General features: G+C 44.6%; 1 protein-coding gene and 1 long non-coding RNA gene across 4 annotated transcripts in view; one reads left to right on the top strand and one right to left on the bottom strand.

The window, feature by feature from the left end:
- Positions 1–25,000, top strand: part of LOC116851630 (ankyrin repeat and SAM domain-containing protein 1A-like) — a 65,253-nt gene that overhangs the window by 16,396 nt on the left and 23,857 nt on the right. Inside the window, exons 6-11 of one of the 3 annotated variants that reach the window (XM_032831243.1) lie at positions 2,211–2,437; positions 2,919–3,135; positions 5,370–5,582; positions 6,124–6,400; positions 7,040–7,723; positions 10,964–11,138. In XM_032831243.1, coding sequence (XP_032687134.1) covers positions 2,211–2,437; positions 2,919–3,135; positions 5,370–5,582; positions 6,124–6,400; positions 7,040–7,723; positions 10,964–11,138 — 1,793 coding nt within the window. The remainder of the gene's footprint in view (positions 1–2,210; positions 2,438–2,918; positions 3,136–5,369; positions 5,583–6,123; positions 6,401–7,039; positions 7,724–10,963; positions 11,139–25,000) is intronic. The other 2 variants (XM_032831244.1, XM_032831245.1) reach the window with 2 other exon arrangements.
- Positions 21,788–25,000, bottom strand: part of LOC116851633 — a 3,885-nt gene continuing 672 nt past the window's right edge. Inside the window, exon 2 of the long non-coding RNA XR_004379620.1 lies at positions 21,788–24,017. This is a non-coding gene — a long non-coding RNA (uncharacterized LOC116851633). The remainder of the gene's footprint in view (positions 24,018–25,000) is intronic.

The following is a 25,000-nucleotide window of genomic DNA, read 5'->3' as shown; positions in this document are numbered from 1 at the left end:
TCATCCCCTTTCCCATATTACAAATATTTTCTCGACTAAAGCTCGACTAAAACGAAAGCACAGGTCTCGCGTCCTGTCTGCTCGATATTTCGAAAGGAGACCTCGCTGTCGGGTGCTATGAGAATCCCTGGGGGAGTAGGTGTACGCGTGCACGCGAGCACGTACGGGGGTGCGTACATTGCGACGGTCGAGCTCACGCACGCGTTTCACGCGAGCACCACGATATTTAGTGGATCTACCAGCGGCAGCTATATCGGGCTAGAACAGAGAGGAGAGGAGGGGACGTAGAGGGATCAGTTGGCGGCAGTGGGGAGGAAGGGGGTGGCGGCGGGTGAGACGAGCGGGGGACGGGAGAGGGGTAGAAGGTGGGGTGGCGGCGGTGGCGGACGCGGAGTAATGTCTATTATCGGATTCAATATCGGTGCTCTCGGTAAGCCAGTATACAAATACCCCTATGCTACGGTAATAACAACATAGGTGCATGTGAATCCGATCTTCAGCCGTCAATCCTATACGCGTCGGACGACCGCGGTCACCGTAGTCGATGCGCGGCCTACCCGGCAGAAGGTGGGCGAAATCTGCGTTTTGAGCTTTCTTGATTAGGCGCCTGGCGGCAAATGCATTTCTAGGGGGATTTCGGTAGCTTGCGAAATGACGATGATTGGGGAGGATTCGGCGGATCGAGACGCGCGCTTTCTCATCGAGGCCCGTGCGAGATTTCTCTCTCTCTCTCTCTCTCTCTCTCTCTCTCTCTCTCTCTCTTATTTCTTTTCTTTTATCTTTATCTTCATCATTATTTCTATGTTAATCCTAATTGTGTATCTTTTCATTATTCATTATCACTTTCAGCACATCATATGATAAATCTCACATTCTAAATTGTCGGTTGCCATAGCAATGAGGTATTGCTTGAAGCTATGTAATTTTAGAGTGTGCAACCGCTGCAGCTGTGAATACTGGTGCAAATTTATTAAACTGCGAGTAAATCTAAAGCTAAATGACACTGACAAACCGAAATAGCAAAATGTTTTTGAGCATTCTGTTGAATCGTAGCTTATGATGCGAGTTCATAATTCTATTTTACTTCTGCTTTATATCTAGAATCTGACAACCAATTTTTATATCACTAAAGCTAAGGGAATTTTCATTTCAAAGCTCAATAAACTCTCTCTCTCTCTCTCTCTCTCTCTCTCTCTCTCTCTCTCTCTCAAAATATATAATTACAGGTGCCTAATAAGACCTTTGCCCTTAGGTGCCTAATAACGCTATTCAACGAAAAATATTTGTATTATGTTAATTTGGCTATACCATCGTCCGATTAATAGATGATCTTTGAACTTATCTTTGAAACTTATCTTTGTTCCTTGGAACTTAGCTTGAAAATAATTCCAAAGTTTAAAAAAAAGAATCACAGATTACATCCAAACAAATTCGGACTCGTCCTTACGCCACGGCAGTTAGACCGGAACCCCCCGTGCAAAATCTCCGAACCAAACTTTGTCTCGTCGCTCGAGACCTTATGGTTGCACTCGCGAAAATTACCGCCAGTCGCCAAGATCGCTAATACTATCTTTCAGCATTTGCTTTTCATTTATTTTTTGCTCGTCATTTATTTTGTTTTGTGCGATGATTAATGAAACGCACGACCTTATCGGTTTATTGTCGCCAATCTAATCCCACTTCAATCCCGATCGTGATTCTAAATAATTCCGTGAAAACGCCTGGCTAATTGATCGTAATTACGTAAAAATGACTCGATCCACAAATATATTTTTTTTATAAAAAATTTTTTTTCATCATTTTGGAGTATAGTATGTTTGCATTATAATATGTTTTGAAGAGAATAAAGATAAAAATTTGATACATTGATTGAAAAATAGATAAGACTGAGGTTCTTTGTAATCGTTCGAGAAGTCAAGCGTGGTCAATTCTCTTCTCTCTAAAGGTAATCATTGACAAGTTTAACCCTGAAAAAGATAGGCAAAAGAGACGGATCTAGTAAAAAACAAAAACTGTTTTTTAATTAACTTTAAGCGCCCATAAGGCTTGGGTTTTTCTCTTTATGTAGAGAGACATATGGACTATTCACTAATAAGAGGGGTAGTGGGTTGATCATATTCTTGCATAACTATGGTAAATTCCTCTATTAACGATTGTCACGCGACACGCAAAGCGAAGCGCAATGAGATGCTGGCATAATTTTGTTGCAGAGCGGTCGTGGAGGTTCTCCTTGCCGCTGGAGTTGACGTCAATACGAGAACGTCAGCGGGCACCGCGATGCACGAGGCTGCGCTCTGCGGCAAGATGGAAGTGGTACGGGCGCTTTTAGATCGCGGAGTGGATTTGGGCATTAGGGATTCCCGGCAGAACACGGTGCTTGATCTTCTGGGACAGTTTCCGCCGCACGTCACTCAAGATATCACGGCGGTGATAAAAAGTACGCTCGCATTTGCATGCACGAGATTTATTTTCGCGTAACATCACGACCGATATATGTATAAGGTATTGTGTAATTAGTGGGGCTTGGTCGCGAAGCTACTAGTTTGCGCTTTTACTAGCGCGCTTTTAGTTTGCCGCAGCGCGTTTAATTAAATTGCTCTTAGCCTGGTATAAAAATTTGCGCGTGTACTCACACAACGTTATACTATGCGATTAATCTTGAATCCCGCTTCCGCGAAATACGCGAACACGGCACGATACGCCGTTAGTTCTGTGCGTGTCTCAAGTGATTGCCGTCGACTCTCTCATCTCTGACAATCGCAAGCAGATTAAAAATCGCGCGTCAAAAAAACAGAATAGTCCGCATTCCCGATATCTTCACTCTTTGCGCCTTTTTCTTGCGCCCTGCGATACATTACGCTGAAGCTGTTTATGAGCGAACGTTGTGTACGATTACACGCATTGTCAAACCCAAACAGGGCATCGGTCTTCCTCCGGTGTGGAGAGCGACGCTGACAGCGAGAACTTGCCGCCGATTCCGGTGCAGGGTGGCGACTCATTGGGCAGCCCCTACGAAAATGTTCGCCCGGGAGATGATCTCTCCCCCGCGGAGGGGACGTCGCCTACTCAGTGGCAGTTCTATCATAAGCCTCGGGACGACGATCGTCGCGTTTCCGGCACTTCCGTCATGTCCTTGTGAGTATCCTCCGTCCGCTTTACCTAACGCATGTGTGTGTGTTTGTGCGCGATCGCGCGTGTGTTGCGCACATTGTGCGCTGTACTTTTTATGGTGCATACGATGTTGAATCGTACTTCTCCCCTTCGTGAAGCTACCGCGAGCAGATAACGACTCGCGCTTGCATAGAACATGTAGCACGTGTTCGTGACACTAGCGAGATATTAATCCGGTAGCGGTAACTGAACATGTTAAGTTATGTCGAGCGGAATATTGCGCGAATATTATACGCGAATAATTAGCGACTCGTAAGACAGCGTAATAATATCGACGTGTGTACGTACCGTTTAAGTACCCTTGCGCGTACAAAAACTAGAGTATTAATTAACGTCAACTTTGGCGACGTGCGTCGCATGGTAACGCGTTGCTCGAACAGATCACGTTCATTTAATGTACTCTTACGAGAAGGCTCTCCTATTACTGCTCACACACACACACACACACACACACACACACACACACACACACACACACACACACACACACACACACACACACACACACACACACACACACACACACACACACACACACACACACACACACACACACACACACACACACACACACACACACACACACACACACACACACACACACACACACACACACACACACACACACACACACACACACACACACACGCGCGTATTCTCGCCACATTACCATCGGAGCGGATCGCGACTTCGCGCGTACAGTGAGGAAGTATCTTCCCCTCCCAATCCCGCATTCATTCGGATTCACCGTGTCTCCTTGCCTGATGGTCTCTCTCGAAGGGAATAAAAACCGCGACGGCATCGCGCATCGCGGTGGATAAGCGCGGCGGCTCGTGATATTTTTGCAAAAAGGACTCCCCGCGTATAATATAGGTGCGGCGCATAGAGCGGCCGCCGTGGCCGCCGCGGTGCTTTAATATAGGAGATGTTGGACAAACAAAAGCGTAGACATGGACGGAACACGGAGTGAATGAGTGAGTACCGGCCAAGCACCGGGATGATGACGGCTGGCGCTGCTGCTGCTGTTACTCCGCAGGAGGTGGAGGAGGTTGGAGGTGGAGATTCTCGGACCGAAAAAGGAACCCCTGGGTGTGGGGTGGCGCGGGAGGGTAGTGGAAAACGGAGGTGGAGGAAGAGGTTGGGAGAGGTGGTGGCACGGCCGCCGCGTGTAGCCCCAGCGCGTTAAGCACCGCTTGGCTTGGTTTAATTTTCCTGATGTAGGCAGGCGATGGTGGGTCCGACCGCCTCGTTCGCCCCTGGGTCACCCCCGCTGCATCACCCCATTGGTACTCCGTGCCAGTGCTACCGCTCTAGCTGCTAAACCCGACTAGTTGGCTCGGCAGCGCCGCGAACGAGAGAGAAGGAGAGATAGGGACGAAGACGTAGGGGTGAAAGAGAGTGGAGTGCCGAGAACGAAAAGTGGAGTGTAAGAGAGCGAAGGAAGGACAAAGAGGACCACACGATGTGTGTGTATGTGTCAAGCGGGAGAAAGAGAGAAAGATGAAGAGAGAGAAAGAGAGGGCGACAGAACGTGGGTGCTGGTTGCCGTTGATGTTCTCCGCACTTCTCCACCATCAATGTTTGATGTCGGTAGCCCCGGCTTGGCCGCCTCGAGATGAATCCATCACGTTAAACAATGTAAATGTTAGCCCGTCTCAGCACAAAACTAATAACCATCGCCCTCTCCCTCGTGCTATGAGCGTGCGGCCTTTGCAACTCTCGGGCCGACTCCTTTTCCGCTCCTCTTCCTCTTCGCGTTCGCTGCGTCTCGTCCTCGTCAACGTGGCCTCGTTAAAAAGCCGCTGCTTGCCTGTAAATGTCTCCGCGACCGAGCCGTCAATGGAGACCGCTGTCTTTTTTTCGCGGTTTACATTTGCATTCTTTTTGATTGTACGGCGTATTCTTGTTCTTCGCTCTCGCGAGCGTTTTAATTTGCTCAACGATACGCGCGCACTGGAATGTATCGGTAAATGACACAATTTTAAGAGATCGAATGCCGCTAGTGTCGCAAACTGAGATAGGTTTAGCATAGAAGATGATCTCCATGAGCGTTGGTTGAATCCTTTACCGGTAGTTTAATTAGCAGCGCTACTACCCCGACTTTTATTCGTTACATACGAGATTATGTGTTGCTTGGCTTTGAATGTGCGATCCTTGGTAATCGATGTCGGTTGATGTACCGGGATGCGCGTTTTCAGCGAAGACGAGCAGAACGGGGAGCCAGTGAACGGAGTACGGAGGGCCCTCCAGCAGACAGAGGACTCCGACCCCAGTTCCGTCTTCGACAGCGTCTTTATGTCCCTATCCGACACTCTCAACTCTATAAATACTCTCGAAAGTTCCGACCAAACTCCTGAAGATATACCACAAAACACTACCAAAAGAACACCATTACCACCCGACACTACACGGTAATGACATGCATACATTCTCTGCACAGTATAGAGTTGCAATTGTATAGATACAACATAACTTCTTGATAATGAGTCAGTCGTTGTTTTCCGAAGTCGTAGTTCAGATTAGCGTTAGCCAATATATGCATGCATTCTCGTAGAGCATTCGTCATCGAGTATCCGAGACGCGTACTTGATGTGGATTCGAGAACTAAGCTTGCAAACACTGCAGTTTCGACAAACCGCAATTTAGAGAGAAAAAGAGTGACTGAGTGAGTGAGTGAGTGAGTGAGTGAATGAGTGAGTTAGTGAGTGAATGAGTAAATGAATGACTGAGTGAGTGAATGAATGAGTGAGTGAGTGAATGAGAGAAAGAGAGAGGTTTGCGCACAAGCTGAAATTGCATACAAACGCGAGAAGTGTTTCCATTTCTCGCGCGGGTCGGTCGAATGCAATCCTACGCTTTGGAGGATCTCGATCTACGGAGTCGATTTCATCGACTCCGAGACAACGGATCACTCTATCAGTTCCACTGAGGCATCGAGTTTTGGTTGCACAGGGGATCCGATAGCGGACTGTATCAAACTCCACCGGTGCCACGCGGCACAATGGAGGGTAGCTTCGTGTCGGAGGACTTGTCCTTGACATTGCCCACGGGATACGGGGGTGGCAGAGAGTCCGACCAATTGAGCGTGTCCTCATCCTCGAGCGTCGGCGGACCAAGCCCACGGGACCGTCGTTGTTTGCCCAACGATTCCAGCGCTGCCGGGATTTACTTGCCGATGGCACCCTTGTCTAGTTCGCTGCACAGCCCCGCTTCCAACAGTAAAGTCTCGGTAAGAGTCCCGGTTAATCGAAATTAACGTCGCGAATGTGGAAAGTCTCACATGTATGAAGGTCGAGAAGAGCTTTTTTCTTTTGCTTCTCGAAATATCGTGAGTCTACCCGAAGAGAATAATTTCTAGAGAAAAACTGATTACTAAGCAGAAACTGGCCAGTTTTTGTTGGCTAGAACTTATTAGCCAACTGTTTAAAAACTGAACAGAAAAATATTTCTGGACAGCCAGAAATTTTTTGGTCAGCTATTGATCAGAAACTAGGCAATAGAAATAATAATAAATGCTGGAAAATTTTATTGTCTAATGAAAACTAAATAGTAAAATATAATATTTTATAATATAGAATTAAAAACTATTTGACAGAATTTTGTATAAAAAAGTTTGGTTAAAAACTGATAAAAAATTGGTTAGAAACTGTTCAGAAATTCATTAATTTTATCGTCTAGTTATTGGTGAGACAAGCGTTGACTAAACTGGCCAGAAACTAGAGGCCAGTAATCAGAGTTTCTGGTCAATTACTGGTCAGAAAAAAGTCGTTTTTCCTACTTGGATAATTTTTGCGGAGAGAAGATCGAGACGAACATAAAAGATAGATCCGCGAGCGCAAAAGAGAAATATGCGTCTCTCTTGCCGTAGCCGACACCACCTAAGAAGCCACCCAGACGAAATCTGTCAGTGTCCCCGACGCACCTGCAGACGCAGATGTCCTTGTCCGCCGACAGTTCGGTGGGACCGAGCAACTACGAGTACTTGTTCTTGGCGCGCAGCGGTGCGCGCAGTCACATTGATCTCGAGCAGCTTCAGAAACGGCGCGATCAGCTGCGCCACGTCACCAGAAGCGTGGACCAATACGTGGAGATGAAGTCGCGGCTGGTCGGTACCGATGATAAACGCGAGTCCAACGTGGAGCCGGTGGCCATCACGTCCATCTACGAGAACCGGCCGGTGAAGATGCTGAATCCACGCAGGAAGTTACGCAGGCACGCATACGAGAGCTACGAACCGGAAAGCAGCTCGTGCGCTGACAAATCGCCCTGCAGTGACGGCGACGCGGTGATCCAGGAGCAGACGTTCGTGTCGAACGCCTTCCTCACCCTCAAGTCTTCCCAAGAGAGTCTTCTCGACGAGAAGCGCGAAGTGATCGACGAGCAACCCGCTTTGGAGAATCGTGAGGCCACCGACAAGCGTTTGAAACGCGTGCAGATGTTGCTGCCGACCAGTCCTACGCATTACGTTCAACCACCCACGCCTGATCATCCGCCACCATCAGCCATGCAAGCGGAGAAGTCTATCCACGAGCGCATTCGTCCGCTCAGTCAGGTAAGTGCGAGCTCTCCTATCTGTAATCGTCATTCCGCGAGCGCAGGTGAACGTGTTGGCGAATGTACGACGCAAAAAGTAATCGCGCTTAGTTAATGACTGGTCATTAACAGCGCTGGCCGACTGGCGCGGTAACGTCTCATTATGGGACTCGGTAATTTCAGCCGGCGTGACTTCGAAGTTTATCGCATTATCGAAAGAGGTACACGTGTGATCTCTCGATTTCTCAATGTCTCCCCGCGTCTCTACGAAAAGACCGGTACTCTCTGCGCGGTCTAAGATCGTCTTAGGAAATCGCGCGACTTATGAACCGGTGACGAGTGTTCCTCGAGCTTCTGACGTAGCTTCTGATCCCTCGCGTTAAGTCGGGCGAGAGAGCGTGTGCCCGGGGATTCTCGATTCCCCGCGAGAATTCCGCGGTTCCTACTCAAACGACGGGCAAACGGCGGAAGCGCGTTTCTGCGATTTGTCGCGCGACATGCGGCGGAGCGTGTGCAATGGCGTCGTTCAATTTCGCATCCTCCGCTGCTCTTTGGAAGTACGGCAATCGGCAGAAACTCATGTGTGCATGTGTGTGTGTGTGTGTGTGTGTGTGTGTGTATGCGTGCACGACGCGCATCCGTCTCATATGTCGCGAATACTGAAGGTCTATATATCCGGTGACGCGTCAGGACGTGGTAGACCCCCGAAGTGCCGCAGTGGTTTAATCGTCGTCCGCGCGAAACCGCGAGCGCCCTGAAAATCTTCGTTGTCGCTCGACATTGCGTCGCGACCGCGCTGCGTCATTACGTCTGTCGAGCAGTTCGCAACGCGAGGAACCCGGCGACCCACGCTCGCTAACGGTCGTCATTGACGCTCTCACTTGACCCGGCGTGTGTATCGTGGACAGTAGATAAGCAGTCTAGTCGCGGCGTCTTACCAGGTTACGTTTAATATACAAGCTGTGTTTGATCTGTGATGCGATTTACAAGGAGGGCGACCCCTTCTGCTCGCACCAGCTACCGCCGTTGCTGTCTTCGTCGTCGCTGCTGCCGCTGCCTTCGGCTTGTCTCGCTCGTTTACTGCCGTTTGCGCATCGCCCTATGATCGTTCTGCTGTGAGACCGACTACGTTCAGTTTCCATCCACCGCGAATGGATATCCATAGCACCACGCAGCTTCCACCGCACTTCTGCCTCTCTCACTCACTCGTCCTCACCATCTCTCTATCTCTCTATATCTCTGTCTCTCTCTCCCTTTGCTCTTTCCGCGATGTCTCTCCGTCATCCATCCCGGCTTCTCTCTGCCGTTCCCTATATGCACTCGCAATCCGTGTCTTTCAGTCGACTATACACGCTTGACGAAATATCACATAGTGAATATATCTGGAAAGGAGTCGGCGAAGACGTCGGAGCTCTGTGTAGCCTCGCTGCTGCGCGGCATCGCTTGCTCCAGAGCTGATCGATGCCTTCGTCGCGCAAATCGTTCTATTTGATGTATCTCTTCACGCGCACGTTTCATGCGTCTTTTCTCATACGCGATGATCCACGAAACGCCTTTGTTCCACGTCACACTGTGTGGAGGAAGGGAACGATCCTACACGTTTCCGGATTAATTCAAATTAGTCTCAAGGTCTTGAAGAAACGAGAGACTCGTCGGCCTGGTGTCTTCACCGTAGTGTGGGCATTGACGTGACACGTGTCGGAAAATTCAGTCGACAAGATATACCTCGGCAAATTGGGAGCCGGCCATGTAGACCCTCGCGACTAATAACAGGATCCAAGGATCGGGTAACGCGTATTCGCAATTCGTCGAGCGGCTGAATATGATTTGATGACGGGGATCGAACGCTATTACGGCAACCGAAGACAGCGCGGCCGCGTCGGAGGAGGCAGAGGGTCTCTCGTGAACCTGTCGGAGGACGTGGAGAAGGACGTGGAGATGGGAGAACCGTCTACGGATGGTTGCCTCTCACCCGTCAACTTCCGCGAATCCAGTAGAGCGGCAGAATGCAAGACGCCGACACCCTTTGAATAATGAAGCCCTCGGCTTCTATGCCTGTCTGACTTCGCCTCGCGAATGTTCGTTCTCCGTTGCCATAGGAGAGAGAGAAATTCGCGAATTTGTAGCGACGGTTTCCGGCTGTCTCCTCGAGATGCTCTCGGCGGCGGCGTTTTACAGACGAAACCGCGAGCGTGTCTGTCGGTCCTGTGTGACGTCGGATTTTAATTGCGTTAGAGCTTTCTGGGACGCGCGCGATGAAATAGCGAGCTGTCGTTTCGCAGTTTGCACTTAGTAAATCAAAACGCGACGTCTGCCTTTGAGTGGCGTAACGCAATTCGCGGTGGTTTACAGGCGTCGCTATTAAACGTAAATGGCGTTAGGTTAACCGCTCTCGTCAGTTGGTTATTAATATCACGAAATATAAATATTCAACATAGATGTGACGCGCGCGCGAGAATTATACACGTCGAGTTGTAACTTTAATTATCTCGCCATTGTGCGAAGAGATTTTCCTGCTGTTGTTGGTTCTCCTTTTTTTTTCCAAACAATAAAAATTCCCTTTGACGCGCATAGTCGGGTATAATGATTTCGATGTAGCGTCGCATTGCAACGTTTTGAGGCGGCAATTCGTGTATCGTAAAATTCGCGAGACAGTGTTTGGAAAAATCATATTATATTTGTCATTTATGACTCGTCGTCACAGCGGAATCGAAAGAATTAATGTCAAAAAGTATAGATGCCTGATTTTTATTCGAATATATAAATATGCTTTAGGTTGACCACGCGTATTTATTTTCCCTCTGATTTACATGGTATATTTCTCGCGTGCCTGCGCGGACGTTCCGTTCCAATAAATTTTCATCGCGATAGGATTGGCTTCATTTTTCCATCGTACGATTTGCTACCGCGTTGCGGCAGTGGCGGCACGCAGGAGGGGATTTTTATATCGACTGTAAATATCCGTGTATAAAATACGAATGTTGACAATCTCGCGATAACGGCGATACGCAGAGTAATAGTGGTCGCGGGCAAATTGTAAAACGCAACTGTCATAAATCCGACAACGTGATCAGTGCGATTTTGCACGGCAGATATTAAAAATAAAAAGGCGCGTAAAAACAAGCGCAGGAACGCGACAGCGCACTCTCTGTGTCCTTTCGTACGTCAGCATTCGCGCGACACTTGATCGCGAGCGGAATCGCGGAAGCGAGTTCTCTCGCTCCTCCCTCACGAAGGTCGTTGATCTCTGTGTCGATAGGTGTACAAACGAAGGTCCCGCGACATGGAAACGGAAACAGACGAGGATCTACTGCAGTTTCCCGCCGGTGGATCGTTGGACGCGTCCAGCGGCTCGCTCTCCAGCGTGTCCCTCTCCGACAAGAGCATGTCCACGGACAACGTCGAGGAATACTTCGGCGACGTGCCCTTCGCAGGTAAACAGCATCGCACGCTTGGCTGCACCGCATGACGCTTCTTTCTGCCCACGTGTACATGCATAACCGTTGTGTTACGTCTCTGTCTTTTTACCGTATGCCTGAAACACCGCTAACGCGACGACTGGGACGCGGTCATTGGGGGACACGCACTCTCTAGAGCAGGTCTCCCGCGTTCGAAAGGGCGCGTGTCGTTCGCGCGTGGTCGACGGAAAACAACGGGAAGCGTGTGAGGCGAGTTGTATATATGTATAGCGGAATGGCACCTCGAAGAAGGTCACGGTGTTTGCAACGATTCCTCGTATGTGTATTAGGCTGCCTTCTCTTAGCAACTCATTGTTATTTACGTATGTTCACGGTTGCTCGTGTGCCGAGAGGCATGCGTGTATCCTTTAGATCGCGACCTGGAAGGTTCGGCGAGGATGTACATAACAACTGACGGCGCCGTGAACAGAAACCGGTTACCGCAGCTTTTACGCCCGATTCCGCTTTTCCGCGCATGTCCGATCTTCGATACGTAGAGACGCTCGAGTGTTACAACACGGGCTTCGCAACAAAGTGCGCAAAAATTAGATGCAGCTGGTCTGCTCGTCGTGGTATCTACTCTCTAAAGAGTGCGGCCAACTTTCGCCCCTTTTCCATGGGATTTTGTAAAACATTGAATATTCCAGTATATGATTTGAAGCTTAGAACGAGTCAATATTAAGAGTATAAAATCTCTTTATTATCCTCATGGTGGTTTGGGAGATAAACAAGTCTTGCAATCTCAACAAATAATCATACTATTGAGATTACAATCTTTTATTTATCTCCCAAACAATTGTGAAAATAATATCAAGATTATATATTCTTAATCTACTTTCCTTAAGCTACTCGATGTGAATTTCAAATCGGTCAAAACTTCGACCTTTTTCCACAAGATTTTGTAAAATTTTGAATATTTCAATAAATGATACATTGAAGCTTAGGACGAGTAAATATTAAGAATATAAAATCTCAATATTATTTTTGTGGTGGTTTGGGGAACAAATGGTCCAAAAAATTGTAATCTCTGCAAATAGCTATATTATTATACAATCTTTTGAACTGTTTGTCTCCTAAACGACTATGAAAATAATATTTATATTTTATATTTTTAATTTACTCGGCGTGGACTTTAAAACTCGGTCAAGTTTCGCCCCTTTCCCATGGGATTCTGTAAATCTTTGAATATTGTAATAAATGCTACACTAGTTTGCAGCTTAGGATGAGTGAATATTAAGAATATAAAATCTTGATATTAATTTCATAATCATTTGGAGGATAAAGCTCTAAAGTACCGCAATTTTAAAAAACTGTAGTTATATCATAGAGATATTGGATCTTTTGGACCGCTTATCTATCAAACGACTATGAAAATAATATCGCAATTTTATATTCCTAAACTTGACGTAAGTTTTAAATCGGTATATCATTGGAATATTAAAAGTTTTTGGCAATGGGGCAAAGTGTCTATGGGCCCTTGGCTGCATTCTCTCTTGGAGTGAAAAGTAATGGTATTTTCACTCGAGGCGATAATGAAAATACTGCCACTCGGAATCACAAGAATGAATGCTTCACTCAAGATTAGAATGGATTCTAACTCCGTATAAGCGGATGTTTCATTTATTTGAATTAGTTTCTCTGACGATGGAACGCATCAGATTCACTCTTGAATTTCGAGTGAAAATATTCACTCGACGATTCAGAATGGAGAATTCGCTCTGTAAGAATGAACAAGAATAATTAAAATTCGAGTGACTCAGCCTACTTTTCGAGCGAAATTTCACTCCAAGAAATTTAGAAGGTCGAAGATGTATATTCTTAGAGAGAGTATTTTTATCTCCACACTCTGTTTGCACTGTTTAAAATTTTATTACGATAGCGCTCAGAGAGTGATAAGATATAGTAATCGTTGGCAGATTACCTGAGTTTACGTATAAACTTGTTTCGCATTGTTATAGTATTGACTAATAATAAAAACATTTGAGAGGAAACGCACTTTGCTTATTACGCGCGAAATAAACTGTTAGAGTTAATCGAGTATCCGGAATGTTATCGGTATTTGAAGTTATCTATTAGAGAGTTATCTATATGCTCCGCGTATGTTCGCGCAATGTTTCATCGATACAAACGGTATTTATATATCTCCGTTATTCGCTTTAGAGTATTTTATCGCGCGGGCGCGCGCAATACTGTAGCAGCACACAACGCGAACCTTCCGGGTCCTGCTGCCGAAAGAACAGATAAATCACGCGTTTTCTCCCCGCAAAAGAGAGAGCAACGCTTCGTGCAGCGTGCTCGCGCGCGCGGTGTAGATCTTCCGCGGCTCGATCGACCCCGGGAACGTGCTTTAGCGTCAGGAACACCGAGAAGAAAGTGAATTGCTCGGGATAGACGGTCGTGCTATGCTCGCCAGCGCTGCTGGGCTTAGAGGGGGGCTGGTCCGTTTTATCGGGATCTGCCGATTTTTCCTCGATTTTTGGCGGCGTCGAGATGGAGTCGATTGCGCTCGACGCGTCGTCTGTTCCTCCCACGTCTCGAAAACGCGGAAACGCGGCGCGCCGCGGTGTGTCCTCTCCCCCCCTCCCCGTCCTATCCTATGGTAATAAAATCCGTCAGGTCTGGATTTCAATCTTTGCCGACGCGAGGCGGAAGACGTGCCGCGCAAGCACAATCGTTGCGCAAAAAGCTAACGATCCGAGTTCGTTATTCGGGCCAGGCTCGGTGCTCCCGGTTATCGGCGGTTATTCGTGGCTAATCTAATGGATTAGGCCGACAGTCCTTCGCAGCGAGAAACGATAATTCGTAGAACTTCCGGTAACGGTGCGCTAACATCGGCCTCTCGTCGCGTAGAAAGTATTAGGGAATTTTGCGCATGTTACGATTAGACAGAGAGTACATATAGTTCCTTAGATTGTCAGTATCATTATCTTGTTACACGATACCAATGTGTGTATGTGTGATGTACATATCGATATATAGTCGCTGTATCACATATCTCTCACTCTTATCTTTCGCATCGGTCTCACGAGAGTGTACGAAGGGAGCGATGAGAGAATCGGGGTCCCGATTTGCGTCGCATATTAATCGACATAAGTGATGAATGTCGTAGCTAGTCCGTTAGAGTTTATCGTTAGGATCGTCGTTGATTGTCGTGAATGTAATCGCAGTGACACTCGGCAATTTCGGACGATATCTATCAAATCAATATCTATCACAGAAAGAATTACTACGTATGTTATATATACGCGTTTTCATACGCCTTTATCTCGCGTTAGGATTTTCGATAAAGTTGAATTATTTTATAATATATATTTTATATATAATGCGTTTCTCCCCAATAGTTGATAATCGGTAATGCTCGAGATTGTATGATGAATCGCGAAGAACGCAACAATATTTGCATGCCGAATGTGCATTTTAACGCAGCAAAGCGATTGTGAGGAAGGCCGTAAATGCTTGTGAGAGGAACTCGAATTAAGGATTTCAAAAGACTGGAAGTTACATGGAAGGAGAGGAGGAAGTTGTTATTGTTTTGTAATTAAAATTATAAGCGAATATATATATATATATACACATACATATATTTTTTTTAATAAGTAGAAATATCTTATATATGTATACACACACACACATATATATATATATATATATATATATATATATATAATATTTATAATGAATTGTTATGTGTGTTGTAGAGCAGGGTAGGTATGTTTTGAGAGGATTACCATGAATTTTTATTACGTCATTAGAGGTGTGTGTATGTGTATACATATATATATGCACATACACAAACACATATATATATATATTCGATTTGCATATCTTTTTTCCTGATGTTTTAGATATACGAAACATATCCAGAATATACTATTGTAGCGTGGTTAGAACTGAATATTATATCTTCTTCCGCTCTAAATGTCTCATCATATCTCTCCCTATAACGCGGTACTACAAATATCAATTACATCACGCGACAATTTTTATTCTTATCATATAGAAAAATTACACATTTCCCGCAGGATATATATGCATATAATGATGATAATAATAATGTTACGATTCAGTATTTTCTATATTTTAAGCGCAACAACTGCCGCCTTGAATCACAAACTATTTACGAATGATTAAAGTTAAGTCGCGATCAATTTTACGATCTTCCAGATACTTGGCAAGTATGGCGAAAATATGTTTACGAAAGATCCAATAATGAGAGGAGATCTCATTTGACGCACATTCAAAATTCGATCTGATAAAAAACGATACATATATTATGTTTATTTTGCGATTGACTTTATATTTTACTTTGCGTCAAATGCTTCGTCTAGGTATTGTAACGATTCTCTTCACACACACATCTGTATACGTACCTAAAACTATACGAATATACGCGATATATATTTACATTTTAAATTTAAGCAATTATAGTGCATTATAATATCCTTGATGTGCTAATAAACGTTATGCTGCTATTGTATGCGATGTCTTGAGTCATTTTGTCGCTTCTGTTTCTCCTCTGAGCTTTCGCAAAGTTTCTTGGTCCTTCATAATATCGTAGCGGTTTGCAGATTCGTTGGTTACCTTTATTGTTCATAGTATGGTCACGGGGCGATATCTTAGTATCTTTTCTCTCCGACGGTCCCATCCCAGATGTGACAGAATGCCTTCGATTTGAACAAATTAGAGTTTTTCTTTCTCCGACCAAGTTGTACAGAAACAAATTGTGAATAATCTGCTCGATCGATGAACGAGTTTATCCCGTCGTTGTCTTATTTGTATGTCCCGAGTCATATTTTACAGCTGTACAAAAGCTATAGTTGTATTAAGATATACAGTGTGTCTTAATGGTAAGTTATGACCCACATGATCCATGACATTCAAGCTGACACCTTTCGATCCGACTTATCTGATGTAAGATGTGCAGAGAGTGGTGTTTCCCGATTAACTCTAGGTGTGTAAATATGCGGCAGGAGAGAGTTAGTACGCGTGTTTGGCGAACGGGACGTTCATTTGTGACGTTCCGCGAAGGACCGCGCCGCGTTTACACCTTACATGTGCATGTTTTGCGACTTCATTGTTTAACTTCTATGGCTGCATATTCTAAATATTATATATGTGATTCTTAGTCGACTGCGTGATGGTCTGATACTCTGTACATTTGTCGTGTCCTGCGTGAGTATGACAAGCGTGCGACTGAGACTCGTATGCTAAAGAGGATACTACGGCGTGTAACGTGCGACAGTAGATAAAACCGAAACTGGAGCAAGGTGAGTCTCCACGAATGGTACGTTATTATAGACCGCCAATCTGTCTTGCTAAGATCCATTTTCGTCGCCATTGTCGTACATAATGTCGAATTATGCAACATGCTCGAGATGGCGATTTTTCATGTTTTCTTTCTCCGTTTTGAGACAATAATAATTTCACGGTGACACTGCGTGTGTCTTGTGAAGTTCGCACGAGTGACATGACGCGATTGCGCGAAGTATCTCCTCACATTTCGTGCAAGTATGCAGAAAGTCGAGGTGGATACATGAGAGATGTAATATCTACCGATAAAAAACTATTGCACTATCAAAATTCGTTCTTTATTAATATCTCGGGCTTATTCGTGCACATGTCCTCAAGATAAAGATAACTTCCCGATTCTTGTGCTATCTTTATATATACCACAATTATCCTTATCTCGGTTTGTATTATCAATATTATTTTATTCAGCCAGTCAGTCATGACCACAGTCAGTCATGACCACATAGAAATGTCATTCATGTTTTATTCTGTCTTTATTTCCGTTTTTCTACGTTTTTATTGACTTATGTTCATCATGGCGGGGGAAAAGATTTATTCAAATTGCTGAGTCAATATCGGATCTCCGAAATTCTCGTCACTGAAGATTCTATTTTAGTGACAATTATGGAGTATCATAATGCGGTTCGCGTTAGACTTGACTGGAAAGTGGATGGGAACGTTAACATCTTGCTTACAGTAAGACGAGCAACATCATGACATCCGGTAGAGTACGCGACACAAGTGAATAGCTATGCGTTATCCGCAGCGTAAACTCGTAATGAGATACGTCAATTGCGTATACACACGCACACGCGACCGTTTCTCGTGCGCTAGATGCAACCGACGAGTGTCACAATAAACTAATTCGACGCGAATAATCTCAATTAGCCGATTTTGCAATTTAACCTTCTTGCAATTCATCTGTTATCCGTTAGTGTATTATCTAATGCTTTACGTATGTATCGCAGGGATATTCTTCCGAGTATCTTTTCCAAAATTTGTTTTTTGTCAGCTGCGCGTTTTCTCTTTTACGTCCAGTTCTGGGTATTATTTTCTTATCAACAACAATGTAAACGTTCTTCTTATCAACGACAATGCAAACGTTCTTCTCATTGATAAATTGTGACAAATGAAGAAATCAAGCTACTTAAACTCGTATCCACAGAATGCTGGAGTCGAAATCTTTGCCGAAAGAATATTGACTTTCTTCTGAAAAATTTACGTTGTACTGGCTGCATAGAATTACCAACGTTCTTATATAATAAAAATATATGTGAGAATGAATTGGAGCATTGCTTAATATGCGACAAAAACAAATATATGACAGAAAGCTTCAAAGTTGACGTTTCGAGTGTAAATTAGCCTGTTAGTGTTTTCAGTTAAAATAAATATTCGCCTGAGACAAAAGATCCATTTGTATGTATTGAACGCGAGTTTGCTCTGCTCAGAAAAATTTTAAAGAACATAGCTATATTTTTGCATCTGAATTCTGAAGCTTAAACAAATTGGAGGAGTTTGCAGAAAGATTTCTACATATGCATGGTCAGGTCTTCCACTAAATAAACAAAGCAGCATATATTCAGTAAGATAAGAAATATAAAAAAGATAGCGTGTTAGTGACGATTGTCTTTACGTTATCGATATTTTTAGAATTCGTCATCGACTCACCAGTATAATAGTCACCACTTGAAACTCAAGTAAGATACTTAGATTTGAGTTTAGAGTTAGATAAAAGTGAATCACTATTACAGATTACTGTCATGTAAAAATAATATTTCTAACTATAATCTTTTTACTATGTCATTATAGTTCGAAATATCATACATTTTTCTTTCAGTGTATATCAAAGCAACTTATTGTTACACTAACCCGTAATTTTTTCAATATTTCTTTGGCGAGGCAAGTGACGGCCGATCTTGTCGAGCCAACTACTTTTTTTCTTAGTGCAGAAGCGATTGTCGATACATATTTCCACGCTCTGATCCACGGTGAAAGAGGCAAATCGCGGCTCGGGGCACCTCGTAACGCAAGAAGCAGTAGCGGAGTGCACTTTCAGGCGGCTAGTTAACGTCTCTCATTGTGCTCCGTTTATGACCGTAACGGAAAGCGGCCGTGGCTGCCTTTGTCGTCGTCGTCGACAGGAAGGACAGTAAACTCCATGCACGGAATTATAAGCTCCCCCACCCCTCACTGCGCCCGTTCCTTTCGCGATTACGGATTTAGCGCGGCGAAATTGAACTATCATTGGCACGAGATAAGCGACCTCTTGTTTGTGACCCTGTTTATCGCGCGCGCGCGCGCGCGATACCACGATGCATTTGATAACGCTCGATGTCCTATTTCTTCGCCGTTGCATATTGTGAAGGAACATGTTGCCATTAGGGCCTAATGTTTTGTCTATGATGAAAAATTACATTGGCATAATGAGCCACGTATACAACAAATTACGTTCTACCGGACGTTACGAAAGGTCATCCTTCATTAGTTACGTTCACTCGTCATTGGCAGTTCCATAAATCATGCGGCGCACTCTGCCATTAGCGACGCTTTCCATTCGGCAATGGCTGTCGCGATCGTTGAACCGGCGATCGTTTCGCCTTCGATTGACTACGTAAAACTCCGCGTTTATTGCTCAACGATTAATTTAGATGGTTACGCAACGATGGGCGCAATTACGCGGCTTGTTCTAAAATAAGGTAGCATATGGACAATAGTGACAATACTGATAGTTTGAGGATGATGGATTTACGCGTTTGAAATATTAAAAAGAAAAAAAATATCGCAGTGCCCTTAGTTAGTATCTAGGTAAAAGAGATTGTTCGAGGGTAAAAATGACACTTGGACAATAAATTAGTATAATTAACTGCTGTCTCGGATTTTTTTGGAATATTTTTGCGACCTAGTTTTGCCTCTTTCCCTTTGAAATTTTGTAAAACTTTAAATATTATAATAAATACTACATCGATATTTAAGATTTAGGACGAGAAATATTAAGAATATAAAATCTTGATATTAAACCTCGTAGTCGTTTGAGAGATGAACGTTTCAAAGGATTTCAATCTTAACAAACAGCCATATTATTGAGACTGCAACTTTTTGGAGACCGTTTATTTTTCAATTACGAGAATAAGTATCGAGGTTTTAAATTTTTACTCTGCTCGACATAAGCTTGAAATCGGTCAAATTTCGTCCCTTTTCGATAAGATCTTGTAAAAGTTTGAATAAGTTAGATCTTGTAAATTATTGAATAAATTATACACCGATTTAAAGCTTAAGACGAGTATAGATATTAGGAACATGAAATTTCAATATTATGCTCGTAGTAGTTTGGGAGAGAAATCCAAACGACGGTCCAAAAGATTGCAATCTCAATAGTATGGTTGTTTGTTGAGATCATCTCCCAAACGGCTACAAGAATATTTAGATTTTATATTCTTTATTTACTCGCTCTAAGCTCAATAAGCAGCCGTACTGAGATTGCAACTTTTTGGATCTTTATATATATATATATATATATATATATATATATATATATATATATATATATATATAATATTATAATGTATACGTTATATATTATATATATTTATTCTTAATTTACTCGACATATATATAAATTTTAAATTGGCGTATTATTAATTGGTATATTCAAAGTTTTTTAAAAGAGAAGCAAAAATATCTATGTAAATATATTTGGCCGCATTTTTTCATCGATAAATGCCGGGGTTGAAAATTCTGAAAATTTGATGTTTTTTTTTGAACAAATGAGCTAAATACCACCGCAAGCTCCTCTCAATTAATCAGAGTTACAATGGTATCAACAGGCAATGAGATCGACGGTCTGGTGTCTAGGAGTCGCCGCTATCGTTAAAATGTCAACGTATATCGCGCGTTTGGTGGTAACGGTGACTCGCGGCTTTAGAAAGAAAGAAAGAATTACTTCGCTCCGTTTATTTCCCGCCAGCCGCTCGACCGCAACGATGCGTGCGCGACGATGTGCGCGAGCCGCATTATGACATCACGCAGGAATGTGTGGATCGTGGGATGTGACTCACGCGATACCGAGTCGTTCTTTTGGTAGTTTAATAGTCCGGTTCGATACGAACTTTCGTCGCGACCAGCTCTCGATTAATCCGACCAGTGTACAATCGAGGTCAGTAAAGTTGTCATCCTTCCTCTCATGAGTTTAGGAACGCATCCGTCTTGTTCAGCGGGAGGATTCTCCCAGTGGAAAACAAATTGTTCCATTGGACAAGACGGACACGTCTCTAAACTCTCACGAGAAAAAGGGTGACGACCTTTCTGCCCGCGATTGTACATATTCGCGGTTGTTGCAGTGACAAGTGAGCGTAGAATAATCGTAGTCATCGAACGAGTGCGAGAGTGTTGGGAAACAAGAGTCACCTCGTCGTGGCCTTAATCGGCGATTAGCCAATCAGTAATTAATTCTTTGCTCTCTCTCTTTTCTTATAGAATTTCTTATTCGTTTATTCACATATAGTTACTTGATGAATGTGTGTACTGAGAAAAAATATTTGATATTTGTAATTATATAATGATATATAATTATTATATATATAATTATAATAATTAATAAATAACTATAATAGTAACTATAATAATAATAACTATATAATAATAATATATAATTATATTTAACATATAATATATAGTAATTTATAATTATAACTATATAGAGAAATAATTATTATAAATTATGATTAAGGGAACCACTTTTTCACTAAATTCTATTATAATATTAATGATAATAACCTTATATGCACGTTGCTACTACCATTTTATGATATTATACAAAAGATTTGGTTTAGGTTAGAAGTAACTATAATTTTAGTTGAGTGAGTCATTTTTGTCTCAATGCAGTGATTTCGGAAAGTATACGCGCGACTGTGCGCGTACGCGACAATAGGGACAACATCTGTGATTAATTGTTGTCGTGCAGCAACGTTGTCGAGCCTCTCCAGTCTAGTAGTATGTGTGACCGGTCTTGTCGAGAAAATGAGTATTCGTCTGAGACTTAATTACGGTGGGAAAGGAGCGAGTCTCTCGCATACGCGTACTCGCGCGCGCAATACGCGGCATTTTATGATGCGTGTCGTACCATTTCATCGAGCTCAGGACGCGGTTAGTCATGACCTCCGTGAAGTCTCTTAGGAAAGTCAATTAATGAACTTGTCGACTGCTCGGCACCGGCTTGTCACGCCCGCGTGAGATAACGTTCCATTGTGCATACAATGTGGTGCACCTTGGCGAACGTCTCGACCGTGTTACGAAGATATAACGCATCTTCTCTCTCTTTCTCTCTCTCTTTTTCTCTCTTTCTCTCCCTCTCTCTCCCTCTCTCATCCTCCTTCTATTGTGTCGGAGAAATTTACATAGAGCCAACGTCGATCGTGGTGTCAGAATTGTGAACAACGTCCAATCGAAGAAGCGTGTGAGACGAGAGAAGCGTCGACGCGATGGTGGATACGCAATAATTAGATGTGCGTGGTGTGCTTCATCCGGTGATGTTTCGTTTTTCCCGTCCTCATTAACATGACAATAATCGGTCAGCTGGGACCGCTGGGCCGCCGCCATCTGCGAGTGTATTAATCAACACTTCGATGATATTCGTTGCGCTGTTAGTGTCACTCGATTCTGCTAGCTAGGTTTGTGCTGCAAAGGTTCCTGAGACTCCAAAGTTTAGAGTAACGGCGAATATAACGTAACACAACGTTAAACTCGTCCGCTGAATCTCGCCGATCGACGGAGAACGGACTTAGGTAGAATATGAGCTGGTGCATCTTCGAATCTCTTCCGCATATTACGTTCCGCGAATTTCAAACTGAAATATTTAGCTAACGAAAGAGAGAGAGAGAGAGAGAGAGGCAGACAGAGGATAGAAAGAGAGAGGCGGAACGGTAAAGAAGGAGGGGACGATTCGTGCGTGAAAGCGCGGAGGAATGTGAAATCACGGTTACTGTCGCTGGCATGCCAATTATGCGTGCGGACCGAGATACCTTGTAATCGCGACGTGAGCCCGCTGGAAAACAGTGGCTTTTACTTGAAGCCGACCACTAGGAGTCGCATCACAGCCGGATGGCCAGCGAATCTTTTTTCCCCTCTTTTTTCAAAAATACAAAGGCACGGGCAGGGCTAACCCAATCGGACACAATCGAATGTTTCGTTTCGATACGTCACGTTCGCGATGCGGACATACCTCAGGAAGGCAGGTCATGTCCGTCGAACGTCGATGGACTGGTCGATGGAAGTCCCGGTGAGAGGAGCCCTTTCCGGAGCTTTAAACCGTGACAGTCGTGCAGTCAGTTTCACGTAGGCTGCTCAAAGAGATCTATTTTTATTTGCGAATTTGTGCGGCGGAACTCCACCGTGTCTCTGGGAGAACGTTCTTCGATAAAACACTTCCATCGAGGCGAATTGATTCATCAACATTTCCGTGTCTGCAAACTTGACATCATTGTAAACTAATCTACGCCGCCATAACAATCATTGTCACACCGTAATAATAATAACAACGTCGAATACTTGACAAATATTCCGTGAATTCGTGAATGCGCGAGTTGGATTCGAAACGTCTCAATAAACAAACTCCAAACTAATTAGATTAAACCACTACAACTAGATTAACCACAATTATTCGCATCCCCCTTAATCATTAGATTATTATTATATGGTTAGAAAAATCTGATTTTTCACGACCCTTCAACCAGCATTGCAGTTAAGCTTTTTACCTACACTTCATGTGATTCCAAAAAAGATCCTCGCAACTAAAACTGTGAAAAAATGTCGCTGGTCGCCAGGAAAACCTGGTTTTTCTTGAGCGCCAATGACTATTGCCCGTTTCTACCAACATTAATTAAATTTTAATTTGCATTTAAGCTCTATTTGGATAAAGATTTAAACTCAGATTAATACTTAATCGACATTTTGGTAGAAATATGCATAGGGGGAATACCAATTATTGTGTGGTTTACCTTATACAAAGGAAAACAGAATGATTTTCTGAATTTAGTGTACTCTTTTCTTTTTCTTTTTTATATTCTCTCGCTACCTTATAATCTGCACAAAAATAAATTTCTCGGGAAATTCGTTAGCGTGAATTCGAAGGAAAAGGTAGACGATCGAGAGTTGGCGGCAGGATAGTAGACAGACCAGGTCGAAAAGGTCCTTCTCCCCACTACCATCAGTGTCCAGTGAGCGCCATAATTCGGCCCGGGGTCCCAGAGAGTGATAGTCCCATCTCTGTGAGGTCATCTCTCCACACTACTAACGCGCTGGGTCGTCCACCAACAGGACCATCACGATCACTCCCTCTCTCTCGCACATGTACGACGATGCACTCACGCTGTGTCTCTCTCTCTCTCTCTTTCCTTCTCTTTCTCTTTCTTATCCAGTTTCCTCTCGCGTTGTCCCTCTCCCTCTCTTACACGCGCGTATTATTGTCAGACGGGAGTGCGGGTGGCGAGGTCCGTTCTCTCCTCCTTCCCCGTCGCCTTTTACACCACCACCACCACCGCCAGCACGACCACCTCCTTCCTCCTCGTGGACCTAACACGTTCGAATTAGTCGTCTCGTTAACCAGACCCGTGGCGCACCGAGGAGTCCGGGCGCGTACATCGCTTGACCGATTCTCGCCGTATGAGCGTGCTGCGAGAATCGCGCGAGTTTTACGAGTCGCGCGTCTAATCGTCGCAGTCGATAGTGTAGTGGAAAGTTCATTCTCTTATTAAGAGTCCTTCGCGATTACCCGATGGTTCGATCACTTGCTAATGTCATCGATACGGTATAACGTTGTTATCGCAATCTTATCGTCCTCTGACCCGACTCAGACTGATCGCCGACCGTGATACGACCTTGAATAGATCGACCCGCTGACTCCACTCGAATCGTGTACCTGCTGACATTTCCGATCCGAGAAACGTCGACCCGAGACGACGTCCGCGCTCTCCCACGTTCATCGCGCGCGTCAACCGAATACCGGTTCAAAGGGAACATTGAACTGGAGCAAAGTCTCCGAGGCGGATGATACCGCGTCGACGGTACCCGTCCAACTTCGGCGCTCGCTCGTTGCCGTGAGCCCCGGGACGAAGTTTGGACCGGAATCCCGCGGAATCCCACCTGCAATCCGCCGGCCGATTCGTAAGCGGCGCCCTGCTCGCTCACGTGCTCGCGTACGCAGTGGGAGAGACGTCTCGTGATAGCTCGCAATAGCAACGAATGTGCTCGGACGATCGTTTCCTCAGTATTGCGTGTTCCTCGGCGACGATCGATCCGGCACAGGTGAATCGTGCGCCACGAGGCGTGTCCTCGTCATCGTCGTCGTCGCTCAGAGAACTATCGGCCGTTGCCGGACGGTCGTACGGTCCGTTGGTTGAAGCGAGAGCGTTCCGGCGGACGTTCCGCGGAGAGGGAGAAGGACACGTAATGAGGTCTACTTGGAGCGAAAGAGAAATGAAACGCGGAGGAAGAGGTGGACGACATTGAGGGACGAGGGACGAGGAAGGGACAGCATCTGCAATAGGGGGGGGGGG

Source organism: Odontomachus brunneus, unplaced genomic scaffold (genome assembly GCF_010583005.1).
Source record: "Odontomachus brunneus isolate Ranch 3 - 2012 unplaced genomic scaffold, Obru_v1 Obru_scaffold_182, whole genome shotgun sequence".
In the NCBI taxonomy this organism is placed as follows: Eukaryota; Metazoa; Arthropoda; class Insecta; order Hymenoptera; family Formicidae; genus Odontomachus; species Odontomachus brunneus.
Note: the sequence above shows the minus strand (reverse complement) of the source record. Positions and strands in the feature narration are given on the sequence as shown.